Source organism: Silurus aristotelis, assembly GCF_946808225.1.
Source record: "Silurus aristotelis genome assembly, chromosome: 12".
In the NCBI taxonomy this organism is placed as follows: Eukaryota; Metazoa; Chordata; class Actinopteri; order Siluriformes; family Siluridae; genus Silurus; species Silurus aristotelis.
In genome coordinates, this window is record NC_139585.1 from 18,129,200 (window position 1) to 18,151,244 (window position 22,045).

The 22,045-nt window shown below is 39.5% G+C and overlaps 2 protein-coding genes across 2 annotated transcripts; both read right to left on the reverse strand.

Annotated features, from left to right (window-relative positions):
* Positions 1-57: 57 nt before the first annotated feature.
* rnf151 (ring finger protein 151) lies at positions 58-1,539 on the reverse strand. The gene is made up of 4 exons (XM_083557672.1): positions 1,381-1,539; positions 953-1,098; positions 756-852; positions 58-641 (listed from the first exon to the last, which is right to left on the reverse strand). Exons 1-4 carry the CDS (start codon positions 1,381-1,383, stop codon positions 135-137), a joined length of 753 nt encoding a protein of 250 aa, XP_083413798.1. The 5' UTR covers positions 1,384-1,539; the 3' UTR covers positions 58-134.
* A 748-nt stretch (positions 1,540-2,287) lies between these two features.
* On the reverse strand, positions 2,288-7,199 carry noxo1b (NADPH oxidase organizer 1b). Its single transcript, XM_083556259.1, has 8 exons — positions 7,050-7,199; positions 6,891-6,971; positions 5,855-5,927; positions 5,572-5,755; positions 5,172-5,368; positions 4,971-5,084; positions 4,735-4,852; positions 2,288-4,580 (listed from the first exon to the last, which is right to left on the reverse strand). The coding sequence occupies exons 1-8, from the start codon at positions 7,113-7,115 to the stop codon at positions 4,025-4,027; spliced, it is 1,389 nt and encodes a 462-aa protein (XP_083412385.1). The 5' UTR covers positions 7,116-7,199; the 3' UTR covers positions 2,288-4,024.
* Between the last annotated feature and the right edge of the window lie 14,846 nt (positions 7,200-22,045).

Sequence of the window (22,045 nt, forward strand, 5' to 3'; positions counted from 1 at the left end):
GTAAGCCAGCTGTTAGAATTTACTCATGAGTGATAAAACTACACAAATGACAGGGAGAAATGATTGATTGTGTATTGTGTTTTTTTTTTTTACACATTAAGACACCTTATAAAAACATATAAAGGGCATATTTCTTAGGAGCTGCTGCTGCTAGAGCTCGTAGGAGTGATGGAGCTTAAACTGACTCTGGAGTGTCTTCTCATACTGGTTCCCTCACCAGGGCTCTCATCCTCCCCCTCCTCCTCTTCCTCCAGGTTCTCTCTAAGCTCCAGGCTTTCACAGATCAGGCTAATTTGCTGAGCCATGTGGGCCATGCGACTTTGCATTCGCTGCATTTTTCTGCGCAGTGCATAGGCGATGGGTCTCTGCATTTGTCTCTGGGCCTCATAGCGCTCCTGCAGCTCTTTGTAGCAGTTGTGCTGGGTCTGAGTAGTGCGACTCAGGAGCATGCCACAACCCATCGGACACAGCTGCCTCCATTGGCTGCAGACCAGGGCATGGGCCTGTGCTTCCTTTCTCAGTACCCTAGCCTCACAGCCCTGTTGTGGGCACAGCACCCACTCAAAGGGACATGTGGAGCTGTGGAGGTACTCCTCTGAGAGCTGGAAGGTGGCTGTGCAACCCTGTTGTGCATTTCGACACTGAAAATAATAACATGACATAACATGACATTTTTTGATTGAGCTTGATATTACCATTATAATATTTAGTTATCATTACATTACATTGGGCATTCTTACCAAAGGTATTCTTACCTTGATTGGCAAACGACCAATGGATTTACTGAGCTTGAACATGACAAACATAAGGCGCTGGCTAATAGGCTTCCTGCAGCACGGACATGTTTCCTGCCTGAATCAGTTCAGTACACACTGTTTAGTATGTGAACATTTGCAACACTTCTTTTTGCATGAATTATTTTTAATATAAATGTAATTTGTAGATTTCATACCTCCTCATCCATTGCAAAATGCACTTCTTGCAAAAGACATGGTTACATGCCACACGCACAGGGCAGCGTAGAACCCCCTTGCATATGATACAGATTAGGTCATGGTCTGGGGGATCCACAAAAAGATCCACTTCATAACCACCACTCTGACATGAAACATAAAAACCAACCAAACACTATTAGTTTATATACTGTAAATTAAAAAAAAAAAAAAAAGGTTCAATATTATATCTTAGCATTATTCATATTGGTAAAACGAAAGCCATGCCATTAATTTTAAATACAAATTAGTCTAAATTTAAGATATATATTGTACATTTATCCAAGCAGATAGCACCCTGGTCCTACTTTTACTGACAAAGCCTTAAGTAAAATTTAAATTCACAAACAATATAATTGCAACGAAGAAAAACTACATCACAACTCACCATAGTTCACTGTGGTAGGAAGTTACAGCTGTCAGTAAAACAATAAATCCTAAAGAGTCCTTTGCACCATAAAGTCCAAGCAGATGCCGCCAAACAACAATACTGAGCTTTACCAAGCCCAACTAACACCTGATGATGCAGAAATATTTTACCAGTGTAAATTTTTCTTTTCTTTTACATTCTAGCACAGGGTGTTTTAAATGTTGGCAGGTGGTATTCACACTTGTCTAGAAGGTATTAGACACTCAACCAACAGAGGCCTATTTTAGTGCCATCTAGGTTTTACTTAGTGGACAAAGGCTGTGGAAACCACTGAGCTTACAATGGCTTGTGTGCGCTACAGATTATGAACTCTATTCTCTTGAAATTGTTGTTACTGAATGGCAGTGGAACACAGTGGTGTTTTCTACAGTTGGACTCGTGGATATTTGAATATGCAATGGTAATGGTCTTAAAAAAAAATGCCCACGGTTGTTCCACAATTTCAAATAATATCTATATATTATTTATTAGCAAATCAGAAATTTTTAAAGTTACCATTTAGTGCATAGTTTTGTTTATCAAGTTAATCAAGTATAAGTGTTCTTTCTATTTTACCTAATCATAGTTTATTGGATTATATTGGTACAATACATTTATTTGTACAGCCCAAAATTTTTCTTGTGAAAGGGGCAAAAATCATTAGTCTTATTTTATAGTGTGTTAATGTTTGACTTAAAACTAAGACAGTTTCATCTTTAATGAAAAAGATTGATATCATTTATTTAAGATTGTCATTTAATTTGTTTGACATGCTTTATATTGTATTTTCAGGTCATGTCCTGCATTCTATAAGAAAATCAAGATGTGATATTTTCATTCAACTTTCATTTTATTATTTCAAGTTTTGTTTTCACATTTACAACATTTAGTAGACACCCTTATCCATGCAGCTTGCTTTAAAGTCTCTAACAATAAATTCACCCTGACACTGGTTCACTAGGTCAGGGAGTAATAATACCAAATCTGAACACCCAGTTGGGTATAAAGAATAATATAGAAAACACAAAACAACGCATTTTTAAATAACACAGTGTTCATTTAAATAATTCCTGAAAAGACATTACAGCAGCTTAGCTGTCAAAAGTGCCCTAAAACATGCTTTCCTTGTTCCCCCATTGTTTCAGACCCAACCAAACGGGTTTAGAGTATTATGGTTTCCACATGGTAGTGTGCAGTAACAGGTGATGAGATCTGAGAGTTGTCTAGGGGGATTGCAAAATATTAATGTGAGGATACAACTGCTGAAATAAAAAGCAGTTCAGTTTTACTGAAAGTTATTATTGTTTTAGTTATTGATACAACATAGTACAGTACAATATATATATATGTGACTTAAATAAAACAAGAGCATATCATTTAAAATGTTTTTCAAAATCCTTTATTAACAAACAAATCGAATTTTAAATAGAATTTCTGTAACTATGTAAGATGTTAACAGACTGTATAGTAAGCCTTGTTACTGAAGACTACCTGTCTATTGTGAAGTAAAACTCAACTTACAACCCTTGTACTTACAGAGCCATGTTTTGCCATGTATTGTTATTCCGGTTTTAGCATTGCTGCCTGACCCTTTTCTGTTTTCTGTTTTAACATTTTGCTCTTACATATTTTGTCATCAAGCTATTACTGTGTAACAATTATTTATTGAAATTAACATATTTGCCACAAGACATATTTTGACAAGTAAATTGAAATGACATACCAAATATTAATAGCTCTCATTCAGAAACTGACATACAGAGAACACAACAAGAAACATTAAAGCAGTTTCCTTGTACAGATGTTTGATTTAACAAAAAAAAAATAGCCTTTCAGGAAATTGTGGCTTTTCCATAGTATTTCTTTTACAAGATACCACTAAATGCAGAACGATTGCTTTATTGGCTGTATGCATACTTTGGTTATCCAGAAACCTCTAGATACCAATAAAGACATAAATAATTTTTTTATCTATATGTTTAAGATATTCGAAAGTAGAAGTCCCTCTGATACAGAATTAAATTCCCAATGAGCAAGCCAGAGTTAAAAGTGGCAAAATAAAACAAAAGAAACTTTGAGAGGAATTATAGTCAAAATTGAGTCAAAAAGTCTATTTTCTATTTTTGTGATACCGAACAGGGAAATGCCAACAATTACAGTATACACAATGTGACACTACCCTGGGTCATCAGTTTTATACCACTCTTAAGTTATATACAACAACAAAAAATATTTAAAACATAAAATATAATCTATTTGATAATTTTTAATTCAGAGACATTGTACTGTGGAGTATGGGGAATACAGATAATGTTAAAAAACAAAGTATAGCTAATGAGAAAACAATCTATACAATATTTTGCACAATATTCTTTCACACCTCCACAGGCCAATTATATGACATGCCAAGTGACTGTAAAAAGGCAGACATATTATTATTAAACCTATCTTTAGAATAGAACCAGTATGACCAGTGGACATAACTGCATGACGAACAGTTTATTATCATAGCAAAAGTAATAAGATAATAAGATGTACCAGACAGACATAATTGTCATGCATTAACATGAGAACAGTCCAGGTTTACAAAAACATCTCCTTAAAAATTAAATCTGCTCTGCTTTCACAGTGCCTGAATCTCAGCACCTTTAAACAAGCGAGCTTTAGTTTCCAGGGCTGCTTTGCGGGTGTAGGTGGTACAGCGAGTGAGGATCTCTTGGGTTTGTGGACGAGGTGGCACCTGTGGGTGCAGTTTGGAAGGGCTGCTGGTTTCTGATTTGGTAGTGCTTTGAAGCTCCATAGACAAAACACTATCAGGACTGTCTGGACTATCTTTCCCTGACTGTCTCAAGTTATCTTCCCCCTCAGATCCATACAGGCTCAGACTCAGAGAAACAGAGGAGCTGGAGCTGGAGCAAAAGTCAGTGTCATCACTTAAGCTGTGTTCAGGGGTGTCAGATTCATTGTAATTAACTTGTGAACTGTGACCCAGAGGCTCAGAGAGCACCTCAAGAGAGTGGGACTTATGGAAGTGAGACTTGCGTGTGGGGTGAGACAGCACTGTAGAAAGAGTGGACAAGTTTAGGTTGGAGCTATGCAATTTTTTCTGCATGCAAATCATAGGGTTGGAGTATAGCTGTAGGTATATAGAGGGCACATAGCCTGCCTTTCCATTGTACCTGAAATAGCAAAGAAATATCATATCATTCAGTTCTGGTCCCAGAAACTGTATCCTGTGCAGTAGTTATATCCTATATGCATTTTTTAGCACTGTGCTGTAACGTAATCCTTATTCCAATGGTAAACCATCTCCAAAAATATAAACTGATTTACCTAACAAGCCACCAGCCATCATCAGACTTCTGAATAACCTCCACTATGGCTCCAATGTTCACTGTTAGCTCATCTTTCCTGGCAGAGGTATAGGTCTTTATAGCACAGTAAAGATCCCCTAGGGGAAAAACAAAGAAAATTTTTACAATTAAAACATTTACAATTTTGCATTTCCATATGCATTTTGGCATATAATAGCACCAAATAAATGTAATTTAACACTTTAACTTACTTACTTTGACCACCTGCATTGTCTAGCTCATCCTCTTCTTCTTCCTCCTCACACAGCTCCAAGTAGGGAGCAGGGAACCAGGCTAGACGCTTCTCTTCATTCTCAACCAGCCACCATCCTGATAATTTCAGATGGAAAAATAAGTACAGGCAATTCAAAGTCATCAGATTAAATAGCTTAAATATAGAAACATGAGAAGAAATACCAGCTTGATCTTTGATGAGAACTTCCAGAGTTTCACCCACAGTCACGCTAAATGATCTGTTCTTGGTGTCCTTAGTCTCATATGGAGCTAAACACCTATACAGTTTGGTGATACATGGCTGTGACACATTCCCAACACTGAGGCGCTTGCTGCTCAGGACTCTTGGCTGACCATCTTCTGGCTGAAAAATCATTATGCTGAAAAAAAATAAATAAATAAATAGAACAGAACAGTATAAGAAATTATTTTATCCATAGTATTCCTTTTGTCAAAGCATTTGTAAATATATTTGTTTTATTATTTATTATTATATTGAACCTTTACTGTATCTTTTAACTGCAAATGTATGTTGCACTAAATGCTCAGAGATAAAAATGGAGGTGGTCAAAGTGCATGATACCTGTTGCGTGCAAACTCAGGATGCAGCTCTTCTTCCTTGGGAACAAGGAAACGAATAAGTTCGGAAGACTGAGAGACATTCTTCTCACAAAGAAGCAGCTTAGTGCAGTAACTTTCTAGAGCCTTTACTCGATAAACACACTGAGCTGGAGTCTTCCTCTGGAGGCTCAGCTTCATCACTAAACCTAACAGAAAATTATTGGCACTGTTAAAAAGGATTAAATGTAGTTTGGATTTGTTCCAAACTTAATAAAAAAAATTTAATAAAGTTGTTGCCACTGTACCTCCAAATCTGGGCAACACTCTATCTTGAGGTTGAAATGGTTTGTCCACTTGAAATTTTTTCTTCAGTTGCCTCTGTAAAAGTGGGTTATTATTAAAAAAAAAAGATATAGTTAATACTTAAAATTGTAGACATTTAATGTACAGGTAGTCGTCGACTTACGACCCATGCAACTTACGACCATTCGACTTTACGATCACAATCGCTAGCCGCGGCGTACGTTATTTGTTTTACCTGCTTCCGGCATAATTTCACAGTACTGTACATATAGCCTACTCTACTTATGACCAAATCGTGTTATGACTGTCGTATGCCGTGGCGTACGACAGTGCGTACCAGCTTCCGGCATCATTTCACAGTACTGTACATATAGCCTACATGTAGTATATGAATAGCCTATATGTACAGTACTGTGAAATTATAAAAATAAATTATTATTATTTTTTTTTTTTACATATCAAGTTACAGCTTAGTTACAATCCAAATAGACAACAAGACACTACACACACTGAGCTGCTATACCTAGTACAATAAAAGTATCTAAGTGTTTAAGATGTTGGACTTCTGATCGAAAAGCTGGGTTAAAATCCTAGCACCACTAAGATGCCACTTTTAGGCAGTGAGCAAGACCCTAAACCCTGTATTACTCGATTGTGTAAACATATAAAAAGAACATTGTAATTTAATTTGCATTAAAGCATCTGCCAAATGCAATAAATGTAAATATAAGAGTGATCCCATAAAGCACAGATCTCTATGTTAACATTTTCCCAATTATAAAACAAAAAAATATAATTTAAATAAAACGATTCTGAAAAAAAATAAAATGCAAAAAAATAAAAAATAAAAAAAATAATAATAACAATAACAATAATAATAATAATTTTACTGACCTACAACGATTTCATCCATCGTATAGAATATAGACAACTAGACTAAATTTCTAGATGCAGATTTATGTCATGATGAGACACGTTTTAGAAAGTCATTCAGACATTTGACGTGAACGAATTAATTGATTATTTACTGGTTCTTACGTGAAGTTGCTTGAAGTCTCGCAGGGATCTGTAGACAATCACTTCGGTCTGATCCGACCACAGCACAGATGCCATGTACAACTAAAACAGAAGTGCATAATATCATTGCGATTCCTTGTCATCAGTACAGATGTCAGTTATCCATAGTTACTTTCTTACTTTGTTGTTGCCTTTGCACATTATGCCGATTATTCGGACGAGCAGAGGGTACCGATGGTCACTCATTGTGATCTGAGCAGAGTGTTGATCGTAAACAAACTGTTCCGGCTCAGAACTGAGCTTCTCCCGTCACCGAAGATTCCCGCAAGTGATGCGGTGCGCGAGCAGCTTTGAATATTTTCCTCACCTGCTCCGTTTTTATTTATACAGACGCGTCAGCCAATCATATCTCAGTGGGCGGTGCCAACCTCCATGTTCATTGGATCATCCTTAACAAAAGAAAGAAACATGCTTTGTATTTGTCATGTGTACATTACAGTACAGTGAAATTCTTCTTTCGGCTAAGGGTCTTACTCAAGGGCCCAAGATTGGCAGCTTGATGATACTGGGGCTTTAACCCCCAAATATCCAATCATTAACTAGGAGCCTGAATCAATTCTGACTATACTGACTGAAGTCAAACCGTATATTTAAAATTCAAATGTTTTTTTCTCACAAGAACTTACAGAAGATATAATGTGGCAAGTCTTGGACCTGACAAACCTTAGACTGTAATTACTATAAATAGTCTGCTACAGTGGGTTAGGAATGCAGTTTTCATGAACAGTTCTGCATTTACACCACCCATGACTGAACAACACACCTCAACAATGATAAAACTATTTATAAATGATGTCAGAAGAAAGAGTGAAATATATCAGATACTGCACTATGACATAAAAACTATAACCACTTACCTGCTACCACCAGTTTCAAGAACAGTTTATGATTTTAGGTCAGATTGTTCAGTCCACATTCATGGGTAAGTTAAAATGGCAAAATATTAAGCTTTGATGACCTTAAAATATTATCAAGAATTAAAAAGGATCTCCAATGCCTATATTTTCTTGTTTGCTCCTGCTACAGTGAACTGTTGGGAAAAAGCTAGACGAGGAAAATGAACATATGTAGGTTTTTTGTACACAAAGGTGAAATCATACTAATGATGTTAAATAAGCACACACACACACACACACACACACACACACACACACACACACACAAATTAACACGTATCTGGGTGTACAAAAGTTTCTAGGTTGTTTTTTAGTCATTACTTAGTCATTATTTGGTTATCTGCCACACCTGATGTAGCCAATCATGGACCCGATAACAAACTAGAACCAGGATGGATAGAGCAGGAGGAGATTGACAGTATTTGCTAATTATAACGTTTGCTAATTTTCTGATTAATGAGTTGCTGTTAAGACCTTTGTAGGCTTAATACTTTGCCTTTTATTCTGCATATGCTGATTAAAGACAAGATATGCAGACAATGTGCTGTGAGCACCTCTTTAAAACCCTATATATAAGCTAAGTGTTCTGCATGACTAATGCAGGAACGGTTTGCTGGGGCATATGCTATATTAAATGGCTTTTGGATGTTTGTTATCATGGGTTGAGTGTGAAAACAGATTATAGAAAAGGCAAGGCTGTGTCAGAAAGGCATGTGGAACATTCATAGGAAATACCACAGTGGAAGTCAAACGGAACCCACATATAAAGTATAATGTTTTTTTTTGTCATGGCAAACCATCTTTTATTAGCTTACTAATTAACAGTTAGGATACAGAGAATCACTGTTTACAACTGCTATAATAAAATTGATAGCGCAAACCTATTTTACAAAGATGCACAACATTTAGTACATGGATAAAATGGATGATGTTTTATTTTTATACAATTCATTTAGACTCATTTAATTTTGTACCAATCATTATGCAGAGTATAAAAAATATAACATGTTCTAGAACATTTTTATAACCATTAGGTATGTAAATACAGTAGACTCTGAAATAAATAGATATAGAGATGTTTTTTGGGCCCAGCAGATCTACAGATTTATTTACATACTTTTAATGTTCATCAAATTAGGAGACTGTGAGGGCTATTTATAAAGCTTAGAAAGTCACTTCGAAAGCTGCAGTCTAAATTTGACTGATCAGAATTTGTATATTTGTAGTTCACAAGAACACTTTATATAAGCCCAATAGTCATAGTCAAGTTTGCTTATTACATTTGTAGAAGGAGTTTCTGATGTCAACGCTACTGATGTCACAAATCTTTTCTATTTTGTCTGCAGCTTGAGAAGCTGTGTGGATTATTTTTCTTTTAATCAAGAGAAAGCAAAAAGAGAGTTTGCTGTAATGTACAGTAAGTGATAACATGACTGAGTGGGTCACATTTGTTGATAATATTTCCTTTACCGTAGTTTTCCACACAACCCCAATGTATAATAAATCCACCCCAAAATGTGCGTTAGTGATTTTGGCACACAACATGTGGTACATTTTTTTTTCTTCATCAGTCCACAGCACCTGTTTCTAAAATACTTTTGGCCTATCTATATATTGTTTTGCATAGATCAGAGAGTAAAATAGAGAGTAAAATAGATTATAAAGTGAGTCTAGTAAGAGGATGACAATTTATAACTTTAAAGTAAATCACAACTGTTCCTTATTGCACAAATAAAGACTTTATATTGTTAATCTTGTTTAATCTTCTTAAAACTAAGCATGGTTATTTAACAAATGAAAATATTGTTTTCATGGTAAAATTTTGAAAGAAAAAAAAAGAATATAACCCTTCACTTCAGGACACTTTCAGACTGAATGAAACCAACATATCTCATGTCAGAACTTTTTTCCTCCTTCAGTGTAATTAATTCCAGCTGACTGGCTCTTTCCAAAATGGTGTTTTAAAAAAAATATAAGGGGGGTGATAACACATAATTCAACCCCATTATTAAAAATCACACCCTGTTTTTTCTATGTTTTTCTTATTCACAGAAAAAGATGGGCATGACAGGTGTGTCTCTTTAGGTTAAAGATGTCTCTGTACAAAGATCACTTTCTGTACAAAGCCCTCATTATCTGTCAGGCGGGAATGGAGGCGGAAGCCAAAGTGAAAGCAAACCGTGTTTTATTCAAAACAAAAAGGCAGAGCCAACACAAATACCTGCCTGAGCAAGGATGATCCAGAAAATCCCCCCCCAAGGGGCGGCACCGGACGCCCCCAACCCACCGAACGCCCGGAGGGCCGGGGCACTCGGAGGAGGGCCCTCCTGATCGTCCAGGGCCTGAAGGGACCCGGCTGGAAACGGCCAGAAGCCGGGTAAGCCGGAAAGGACCCGAAGCGGAGTGACCACCCCTGAGGAGAGCCGGAAGGGGACCACAGACACAGCTGGACCCAGGACCGGAGCATAGCCCAACGCGGCGGCCCGGAACGGAGTGCAACCCCTGGCGTTGACTAGAAGCTGGGAGACGTCACCCACGGAGGCCGGAGGCCAGAAGCCGAACGAAGCCCACCATGGAGGTCAGGAGCAGGACGACGCCCTCAGCAGAGACCGGAGGCGGAGAGACCTTCTCAACGGAGGCCGGAGGCAGAGCGATGCCCTCAGCGGAGACAGGAGGCAGAGAGACGACCCCCCGGAGACTGGCAGCTGGGCGACGACGTCGGCGGAGGCCGGAGGCAGAGAGACGTCCTCCACGGAGCTCTGGACGTTACCCAGGAAGGTCGGGAACGGGGCCTCATCACCCACGGGGACCTGGAGTGAAGAAACAATCCTGGTGACTACCGGAGGCAGGGCAGAGCACTCAACGGGGCTTACCGGCTGGAAGACCTTCTGGATGGAGACCGGAGATGGAGTGATGCCCCTGACTGAGCACAGAGGCTGAGTGATGACCTCGGCAGGGATCATCGGTGCGAAGTCACCCTCCAGGGAGCTCAGGAGCGTCGCCGTGAGAGGAGCTCGGGAGCGAGACGCCGCCGTGAGAGGAGCTCGGGAGCGAGACGCCGCCGTGAGAGGAGCTCGGGAGCGAGACGCCGCCGTGAGAGGAGCTCGGGAGCGAGACGCCGCCGTGAGAGGAGCTCGGGAGCGAGACGCCGCCGTGAGAGGAGCTCGGGAGCGAGACGCCGCCGTGAGAGGAGCTCGGGAGCGAGACGCCGCCGTGAGAGGAGCTCCAGGGGATCTCCACCTTGCTCCAGGCCATCCGAGAAGGCTCCATTCCGCTTCAGGACCTCCAGGAGCTCGCCACTCTGCTCCAGAACCTCCGAGAGAACTCAGCTTCGATCCAGGTTCCTGAGGAGAGCTCGGCTCCGCCCCAGGTTCCTGAGGAGAGCTCGGCTCCGCCCCAGGTTCCTGAGGAGAGCTTGGCTCCGCCCCAGGTTCCTCCCGGAGAGCTCGGCTCCGCCCCGCTCCAGGTTCCTCCGGAGAGCTCGGCTCCGCCCCAGGTTCCTCCCGGAGAGCTCGGCTCCGCCCCAGGTTCCTCCCGGAGAGCTCGGCTCCGCCCCAGGTTCCTCCCGGAGAGCTGGGAGAGCCTGGAACAGAGCCGCTTCCACCTCAGAGACCCGGACTGGCACGACGACCCTGGTGATGACCGAAGGCTGAGCGATGACCACCCCGGTGGCCTGAAACGGAGCGACGTTACCCAGGAAGGTCGGGAACGGGGCCTCATCACCTGAAAGGAACTCGGCTTCGTCCCAGAGTCCTGAAAGGAACTCGGCTTCGTCCCAGCACCTTCCGGCGAGCTCCTCTCCGCTCCAGGGTCCCCAGGCGAGCTCCTCTCCCATCCTAGGCTTCCGGGCGGTTCCCTTTCCGCTCCAGATCTCTGACGAGAGCTCGGCTCCGCTCCCGGTCCCTGACGAGAGCTCCTCTTCGCTCCCGATTCCCGAGGAGAGCACGGTTTCATCCCAGGACTCCCGGGACAGTTCAGCTCTGTTCCAGGGTCTCACGAAAAGCTCGGTTCCATGCCAACGCATCCCCGAGAACACCTCTTCATCCAATGGGATCCCGGAGCACACAACACACCTCCCAGACTGCGAAAGGGACGTCGACCCGTTGCCCCCGGGCTCCACCGAAGGCGACGGCTCGCCCCACAGTCTCCCTGAAGGCGACTCCATCTCTCGGGGCTCCGCTTCACCCAAGGGATCCCCAGAGCTCTCAACTCAGCCCCGGGACTGTGAAATGGACGTCGAACCGCTGCCCCTGGCCTCATCCGAAGGCGACGGCTCGCCCCACAGTCTCCCAAGAGATGACGGCTTGCCCCACGAGCACTCTGAAGCGAAGCTATGTCACAGACCTTCTCTTCGCTCAAAGGGTCCCCAGAGCACTCACCTCAGCCCCGGGACTGCAAAAGGGACGTCGAACCGCTGCCCCTGGCCTCATCCGAAGGTGACGGCTCGCCCCACAGTCTCCCAGAAGGTGGCGGCTCGCCCCACAAGCACTCAGGAGATGAAGTCACGTCACAGAGCTCCTCTCACGGCGGCGTCTCGCTCCCGAGCTCCTCTCACGGCGGCGTCTCGCTCCCGAGCTCCTCTCACGGCGGCGTCTCGCTCCCGAGCTCCTCTCACGGCGGCGTCTCGCTCCCGAGCTCCTCTCACGGCGACGTCTCGCTCCCGAGCTCCTCTCACGGCGACGTCTCGCTCCCGAGCTCCTCTCACGGCGACGTCTCGCTCCCGAGCTCCTCTCACGGCGACGTCTCGCTCCCGAGCTCCTCTCACGGCGACGTCTCGCTCCCGAGCTCCTCTCACGGCGACGTCTCGCTCCCGAGCTCCTCTCACGGCGACGTCTCGCTCCCGAGCTCCTCTCACGGCGACGTCTCGCTCCCGAGCTCCTCTGACGGCGACGTCTCGCTCCCGAGCTCCTCTGACGGCGACGTCTCGCTCCCGAGCTCCTCTGACGGCGACGTCTCGCTGCCGAGCTCTCCTGGAGGTCTCGAAGCAGGGCGGAGATCTCTATGAGACTCAGGTGCGGAACCGTGCTCTCGGAGGCGGAGGTGAGGAGATGGAGATCAGCCGTGACCATCCCAAATTCCCTGGTGAGAAGCTGGAGGAATCGGGTCCACGAGCTAAACTCACCTCCATTCGCGTCCCATAACTCTACAGAGAGAGAGAGAGTCCTCCCCATAAAAGAGATGACATACGCGACCTTGGCTTTCTCCGTTGGGAAACTGGATGGATTCGACTCCATATAGTCACTCACGCACCGTAAAAACGCGCCCCATTCAGCTCTGTTGCCGGTGAAGCGAGCCGGGAGTCCCGTGACGTCATCGAGGGGGTGTGGCGCTGCCGAGCACGACCGAGAAGCGGCCGCGAGCTTCCGGGTTTTCCTGGAGGCGGGGCTCGGCCGCTGCTGAATCGCGGCCGAGCGCACCCGACCACCGGGACGACGGCGTCAGTCCGATCATGTCCTTCTTTTTCGTTTTTTGCGCCCCCCTTTTTTCAGTCTTTATTCCTTTCTGTATCGGTCCGTTATTCTGTCAGGCGGGAACGGAGGCGGAAGCCAAAGTGAAAGCAAACCGTGTTTTATTCAAAACAAAAAGGCAGAGCCAACACAAATACCTGCGTGAGCAAGGATAATCCAGAAAACAGAGTCTGAGTCCGAATCCGAGTCCGAGTCAAAAAGGCGCGTAGCGCAGCTGCGCATACGCGAAGACACCGGTACGCACGCACGAACATACAATAACGGACACCAGGTAATGTGAGTGTGAGGCTTTTATAGGTGGTGTGATGGGTGCACGAAACTAGTCCCAGGTGATCGGGATGAGCCCGATTGCAATGAGCCTCGTGCGGGCGGGGCACGCACGAGAGCTAAGAGCGAGGTGCATCGGGGAATCCCGGGGTATGACAGCCTCTGAAGGGGGCGTGGCAGGGAGATTCCTGACATTATCTAAGAGTATTCTTAAAAAAAAACGGATATAGTATTCTATAGAGATAGTAGATGACAGAGCAGAAAGTGTGTTTATAATGTAAGAAAGAATAAAGCACTGAGACACTCCTTTTAAATAAAAAAAATGTGAAATTGTTCCTTTAATGTGTAATTTTACATGTATATTTTATTTTATCTTGTTGTTTTTGTATATGAACACTTCCCTAAGTAAAATGACTGTTTTATCATTATATAATATTGAAAGCCCAAGCTAAACTTACAGTAGGAAACATTTTGCAACTTTCTGAGTGGTGACGTTTTTAACTTACCGGCATTACTCTGACATTTAATCAAAATAGACCAACAAAGGAAGTCAATCCAAGCTATCATCTATTTTCAATTTCTCCACAATGACATGGTGTGTTTATGGAGGCAGATCAGAGAAAAGATGGTGCAGGTGTCTCTTCAACCCATTGGTGGTGAGAGGAAGCTGGCTGTTTAGACAGAAATGCAGCTGATCTGAGGCCTCTAGCATCATTAAGGCTTGTGAAGGACTGCCAAGACTCATTCCATAAAGGGCTGCACAAGATCATCTGTAGTCAAATCTGTCAGGACTACCACATGACGACATCATCACCTGGGATAGGAACTGCATCTGCATGATTTTTTCATGTGTGAGGTAAAGTTCACTGTGTCCCTGCTATACAATATCACAGAAAATGGTGCAGCAAAAATATAATCTGACTGATCATAACATTTATATATGTAATACATAAATAATTCACACGAACAAAGTATGAAAGCCTGATAACAAACAGACCTAAAAAGAAATCTAACAAAAACTTATAATCACTGAAATAGTAAAGCTAATCACATTTAATGCAGGGATCTTGTTGGCCACTGCCAGCACTTTTATAACGGTCAGTAAGTCTTTAGGGATCTTTAGAACAGAGGACTTTTTCAGTTTCTCTGCAACATGAAAAGCTGTGTGGGATTTTTTTGTTTTGTTTTTATTGCTTTTAGAGAACCAAAAGAGAGTCTGCCCTAATGTAAGTGATAACACTTTCTTGGTTCATAATATTTAATGTAACTACAGTGTCCTGTCAGTAAATTTTTGAGAGACACATGCATGTTCCTTTTGTTTATATGGAAAGAAACTAGGTAATTTAACAGTATGAATATTTACTTTGACTTTTTCATAATTAAAAAACTTCACACTCTTGGCATCAGGATATTTTGTCCAAACATTCAGCTGAAAAACTTTGCCATACTTAAAACTTGCCAAAGGTGTTCTGCTGTATTCTGTGTAGCCACACTATGCCATAGCCTAAACAAGTGAAAGATTGTTGTCACAGTATTTCCCAGATATTTCTCAAGCTTCATCAATGTTGTCATGGTTCTTGTGGTAGGCTTCCTGGTAAGTTTTCTTTTGTCCTTTCATCACTTTTCTTAGGAATATCCTGTAATGTCACTGTGGTGCCCCGCATTGCTTTATTTGTTGATTATGGTATGCACCATATTCCATAGTACATCTAATGCTTTTAATTTGTATTAAATGCCTTAAATGTCTTAACTGATGTTTGCCAATAGTGAGATCATGTTAACCCCTTTGAAGATGCTTTGGCAGCTACATGAAATACAGAAAAAGATTATCATTGTATGTAGTTAATCAAATTGACTTTATTGATAACAGAGGTGTGATTGTTTTTGAACATGAGTCATAGTCACATACCCCATTACAAAAGGTGTGCACACGTAACGTTTCCTTCAAAATGTTTCTGTTTTTTTATTCTTTTTATATGTTACTGTATACAGTGGTGTGAAAAAGTGTTTGCCCCTTCCTGATTTCTTCAAAATAATCAATTTAATCAATAATCAATTTCAAAATAATTTAATATTAGTAAAATATAACACAAGTGAACACAACATGCATTAAATGTTTTTATTATTGAGGGAAAACTAAATCCAAAACTACATGGCTCTGTGTGAAAAAGTGTTTGCCCTGATAAAACTGTGGTTTATCACACCTGAGAAATTTCTCTCGCCACACCCAGGCCTGATTACTGCCACAGCTGTTCACAGAAATCTCTTAAATAGGACCTTCCTAACAAAGTGAAGTAGACCAAAAGATCCTCAAAAGCTAGACATCATGCTGAGAGCTAAAGAAATTCAGATACCAATAAATAAGAAAGTAACTGAGATCTATCAGTCTGGAAAAGATTATAAAGCCATTTCTAAACCTTTGGGGTTTCAGCGAACCACAGTGAGAGCCATTATTCACAAATGGCAAAAATATGGAACAGTAGAGAACTTTCCCAGGAGTGACCGGCCAACTAAAATTTCCCCAAGAGCACAGTAACGACTCATCCAAGAGGTCACAAAAGACCCCACAACAACCTCCAAAGAACTGCAGGTCTCACTTGCCTCAGTTAAGGTCAGTGTTCATGACTCCACCATAAGAAAGAGACTGGGCAAAAATGGTTCCAAGACAAAAACCACTGCTAAACAAAAAGAACATAGAGGTTTGTCTCAGTTTTGCAAAAAAACATCTTGATGATTCCCAAGACTTTTGGGAAAATCCTCTGTGGACCAATAAAACAAAAGTTAAACTTTTTGGAAGGTGTGTGTCCATTACATGAATTCTGCTGCTATTCTATTCTGTGTGCAAAATTATTTAAAATATATATATAGTTATTACTGTTGTCTACTGTTGTACTGTTGCTCGACTGGTACCACCTTCTTTTAGAATGAGAGGTAAGTATACTTCAAGGCTCTTCTCTGTTCTGGCACTGAGTTGGTGGCATGAACTTCACCTAGATGTCCATACAGCGGAATCCTTGGCTTTAAACGACGGTTGAAGAAATACCTCTTCCTGAAACACTAGAATTAACACTTTCCACGTTTGCTTTGTAATAAAGAAAATGATATTAGTTGCACTGCTGGATTAGCCTGGATAAAAAATATAGTATTCTTGCAATTCAAAGAAACACATTACTGTTGAAGTACCATTGAGTACAACCCAGTCGTTCCAAGGTGTAGAATTTCATGAGCAATCAATTGTTCATTTGTTAAGAGAGAACTAAGCATTAAGCCTGGCTTCAGTTGTCAAAACACTATAAATGTAAAGTGTGCATGCTTACATAAGAGAATGGCAAAAAGAAAGCCTGCTGGTCAAACAAGGAAGAAAAATACGCCTGTGTCTTACAGGAAATCTTAAGATAACACTCTCATTTAGAGGAAAATGATCTGAAACTTCTGTGTTTGTTAAAGTGGTTCCTGTAGGTCGAGCATAGGTATTAATGACTGGTGTCAACAGTAGCTCTTTTTCAGCAGTCCAGGAAAAGTCTGAGTGTGTTCAAGAATAACTTTTAGTAATAAGTGTGGTTTACTGGACATCAATATTATGAATATGTTTCTAACAGTGAAAGCGACTGTCAGTAACTCCTAATGCTATTGTAAATAGTTCCACCTTAATAACTATCACTCACACTGAAGTGCAATATTTGTGTATACACATACACAGAAACAAACACACACACACACACACACACACACACACACACACACACACACACACACACCACTAGGCAGTCTGCAAAATGTTTTTTTTTTAAATGAAACTGCCATACAAAAAGGTTGGAGACTTTAATGACATATTTACATTGCAGTTTTGTTCTCTCTCTTTTTTTTTTTTTTTTTAGAGAATTTGGAACAGTGAACAGTAGCAAAGTAATATATAGGACTTATTCTGACACTGAAAAGCTTAACCTATATTAGACCTGGCTGGGTGTAAGAAAAAAAAAGTTCTTTGTGAACGAAAGACTGATGGGAAAGAACCTACAGCCTGGTTGTTCTACTATCTCCTGGCACAGGTGAATAGCAATTAATAAATTCCATTTTACATAAAGCTCTTCTAGACAGACCAATTAAAACAAAACAAAACAAAACAAAGCAAAGCATTTTTAGGTTTCTATGAATGTTTGCTTCCTTGTTCATGCCTTTACAGTTGCTGATTTAAATGTAACAGAAAGAATATCTGTGTAGTTATTAGATAAGGTTTTGAAACAAACAATAAATCCTTTAAGGAAAACACTTTCTAACAAAATGTTAAAGAGAAACAACTTGTTTATATATCAATTTGTATATCAGCTGTTTTTCCTGGATGCGTTATAAAAAGCATATTATTACATTTAAAAGTGAATTTACTTGTATGTCAGAAATGAAGCTCATTTAAAGTTTGTATTTTGTCATCTCTTTCTCAATAATCCCTAATCAGGCTTTATTCATATTTCAGTGAACTATGCCACATAGCCTTGCCATTATACTTTTCACACATTTATTAATTGTATTGTCTAAAACATAACTAGTAGGTTTTTTGACATGAGCATTTAAAGTTGGTCTGCTATTTTCAACACTGGAAAAACACCAAAATCTGTTGAGCTTGTGCTTTTTCAGTGTTGCAAAAGATCTTATAAAGGTTTTATAGTTCAGAATACCTCCCCTTTATGTGTGTACATTGAATTTATTCATGGCAATCATTTATTACAGCATGTTAGACTAAACTTTCAAATAACATAGAAGAGGTACTTGTGACCTGACTTTCTAATTTCACTACCGGTCAATAATTCTGTCTTTTATGTTGAGTTACTTTACATTTCTATATCCATAAATGCATTAAACCAAACTGTTGTCTGCTAGCTGTCAAATACTTGTCAACATATTTCAATCATTTCTACTGTACAAATTAAGACTAATGTTATTATGCCACTTTCCAAACTAATATAAAATAATTATACCAAACTGGTTAGGGTTTTGTAGTAAATGGACTGAAAATTTTATTTATTTCTTGCAAAAGCATAATATTATTGCAACTGCATCAACAATGAGTAATATCAATATCCAAAATTATAGTGTGTAAGCCAGTGCAACAGTTCAAAATATATAATTTTGGAATGAAATGTCACTAGAATGGATGTAAAAAAATAAATAAATCAGTATACACATTAAGTATGTGCACATCTGATCATAAGATGTGTACAAACTTAAAGCGATTGAAAGTAAAACGATTGTAGGCGTTTTATTTAAAAAACCTCAGTTTCTAAGCTTCTTCACTGGTTACAGGAAACTGTAATGCATGCTTTCCCCTGGGTGCACCTCACGTGACCTCAGCTGGTTTCGGCACCTGAAGTTTCATACTTTTGGCACCGGTTCAACAATGCTACTCCCATGGAATATAAGTGCACCATGTGACCTGTTGTTGGCAAAATATTGTTTCAAAAAGATTGCCTTTAGTTTCAAAATGAAAACGATTTAACATGTAGATAATCTTTCAATCTGGTGATGCTGTCTAGAGTATGTACATGTTTTAGTGTAGTGTACTTGAATACAATCTACAGCAGAGTTATTCAAAATAGTTGGAGTGAGGAGATGGAAAATCCCCAACAATTAACGGAGCTTTTTTATTATTGCAATTTGTACATGCTTTAATACAATATGCTTATGTTTTACAGTCTAAATATACTTGTATAATAATATGTCTACAATATCCTTTAGTAGTCTAATATATTTCAGTATAGACTATGATATATATCAGTATAGTCTACAGTATATTTCAGTATACTGTATAATATACTCTAGCATAATCTAATGTATTTCAGTATAGACTATGATATATTTCAGTATAGTCTACAATATACTTTAGTGTAGTCATAATACTAATGTATGCTGTACAAAATACTAAAGCATTATAGACTATAGTGAAGCATATCAGATTATACAGAAGTATAGCCTACAATATATTTCAGTATAGTCTGATACTAAAAATTGCCCTATATGTTACTATACTGAAATGTATTGTAGACTACAATATATTTCAGTATTGTCTGAGATGCTTCACTTCAGTCTACAATATGCTTCAGTATTTTGTAAAGTATACATTAGTATAAACCAAAGTATGCTTCTTAGCTACTCTGACCCACAATGTTTGCAGAAATAAGTTCGAATACAAGCAATCTTCTTAAAACACTGCTATATGCATGCAAAGTTCAGTGCTTTCAGTTGTTGTTGTTTTATTAATGAAATGCATTCAGTAGGTGGCAGCAGATGCACACAAAGTATTACAGTATAACCCACAAAGCCACTATAACGTCAATTTTTGGATTATTTATTCTGCATCATCCGACTTTACATTAAACACACAAACAATAAAAACATGCTGCTATACCTGAAGGACTGTACGATGACTGTCATAAGACCCTGTTGATAATTGACCCTGTGGATAATTGAAAACAGTAGCAACACATTCAGAAACAAAGTTAAAGCACCAATCAAAAGTTATAGAGTACATGTAGAGTCCAGCGTTGTAATGTCAAAGAGTCAGGCTTTATTATAGCAGAAACAAAATCACTAGAAACAAAGTGAGGCTGATCCATGGAAGTGCCCAAAAACACAGTAAATGCACAGTAAATGCACAGCCTTTTTTATTACAATCTTGATAAGACTTATTATTTTTTAGTGGCCAACCCTTATCGAATCTGCCTCCATTATCTTCAAATTGTTAGATTTGTTTTAAGGCCAATGACATAATGGTGGCGGTTCCAATCATCTCAAATTTTTAATGTAAAAAATACATTTCAGTCATGGTCCAGGTCTTGGACTGTCCATGACCTCTTAATTATTAAGTTATCGTTTATATATTTATTATTTTTTATTTATTTTGCTATTTTTTTTATTTTTTTTATTTATTTATTTTTTACCTTAGAAAATGTGCAACTGGAAGCTTCTGTCACCAAAACAAATTCCTTGTAAGTGCAAACATACTTGGCAATAAAGCTCTTTCTGATTCTAATTCTGATAATAAGACACCAACTCTTCTCACACTTTCACTAGACGCCTGCTCTCATTGATCTCTGTTTTTAATTAAATGTGTCAAAAATAATTAGAGTTCTGGCCTTGGCCTTGGCACATCTAAAACCCCCTAACGTGTAGTCATCACATGTGTCTCAGTTCAAGTCTTGGCCATTCCCACCCATTTCTACCATTTAAAAAGTAGCAAAAGCATTTACTGACTTTTGCCCGGTGATGAACTCCTTACATGAAGTCATCAAACAAAAACATCTGCTAATGCACCTGCTTCAAATAAACTGATGCTTTCATACACCTCAAGCACTTGTTTTGGAGATACGAATTAATTGCAACAAGATCAGAAAGTACAAAAGATAAAGGTTGAGCCAGTACAGACAGTAAGAAGTACCATAACCCTACTGATTTATTTGAGTTTAGAGAAGGTTTGGAACACCAAGAACTAGCCCTTTAAAATGTTATTTGTATTACATTTAATTGTTTATATATTGAGATATTGCAATTGGAAGATTGTTTATTTGAGTAAACAGACTTATTCAATTTACAGCTTGAGCTTAGTTTAACTTGATTTTTATTCCCATCAACTAAAATTCTAATGATTAAGAAATGCATCTGTAAAGTGTTTACTGAAAAAAAAAAAAAAATATATATATATATATATATATATATATATATATATATATATATATATATATATATATATATATATATATATAATTTTTTTTATTATTATTACATTGAATTCAAGTAAATTTATGTAAGGAATTATTTAGCAAAATGTAATATTTTATAATTGTTTTGTGAATTTCCATCTAGGAAATTAACTACAGAGACATTTCAAATGACCTTTGCCTATGTTTACCAAGGTAGGCAATAATTCATAATTTTTTAGAATATATTCTTGAAATTAATTATTTTGGCACATTTTATGTATGGACAAAAGTTTATAAACAGTTTGTATGTGTATGATTGTATGTGCTTTTTGAACATCCCATTCTACATGTAGGGTCTATTTGCTGTTATAATAACCTCCTCTTTTATGGAAAGATGTTCCAGATTTGAGCTCATCCAGGCACAAGGGTGTTAATAAGTCATTCACTGAAGTAGGCCAGCATTCCAATTCTTCCCAAAGGTGTTAAATGGGGTTGAGGTCAGAGCTCTAGATCCCAACCCATATAAACTATATGTTAATGGAGCATTTATGCACATGCTGGAACAGGTTTGGGTCTCCTAGTTTGAATAAATGGAAAATTTTGTTCTACCGAATCCAAAGACATCCTATACAATTACCTCCATCCAACTTTGTGGTAACAGTTTGGGGAAGAAGCCGGAAAAAGTCGGGTGTCCCAATACATTTGGCCATGTAGTGTTTAGTATTTGAACTAAATGTTTAATTAAAATTAATTAAAAAATAATGACAACTACTTATATGAATACTTATATAAAC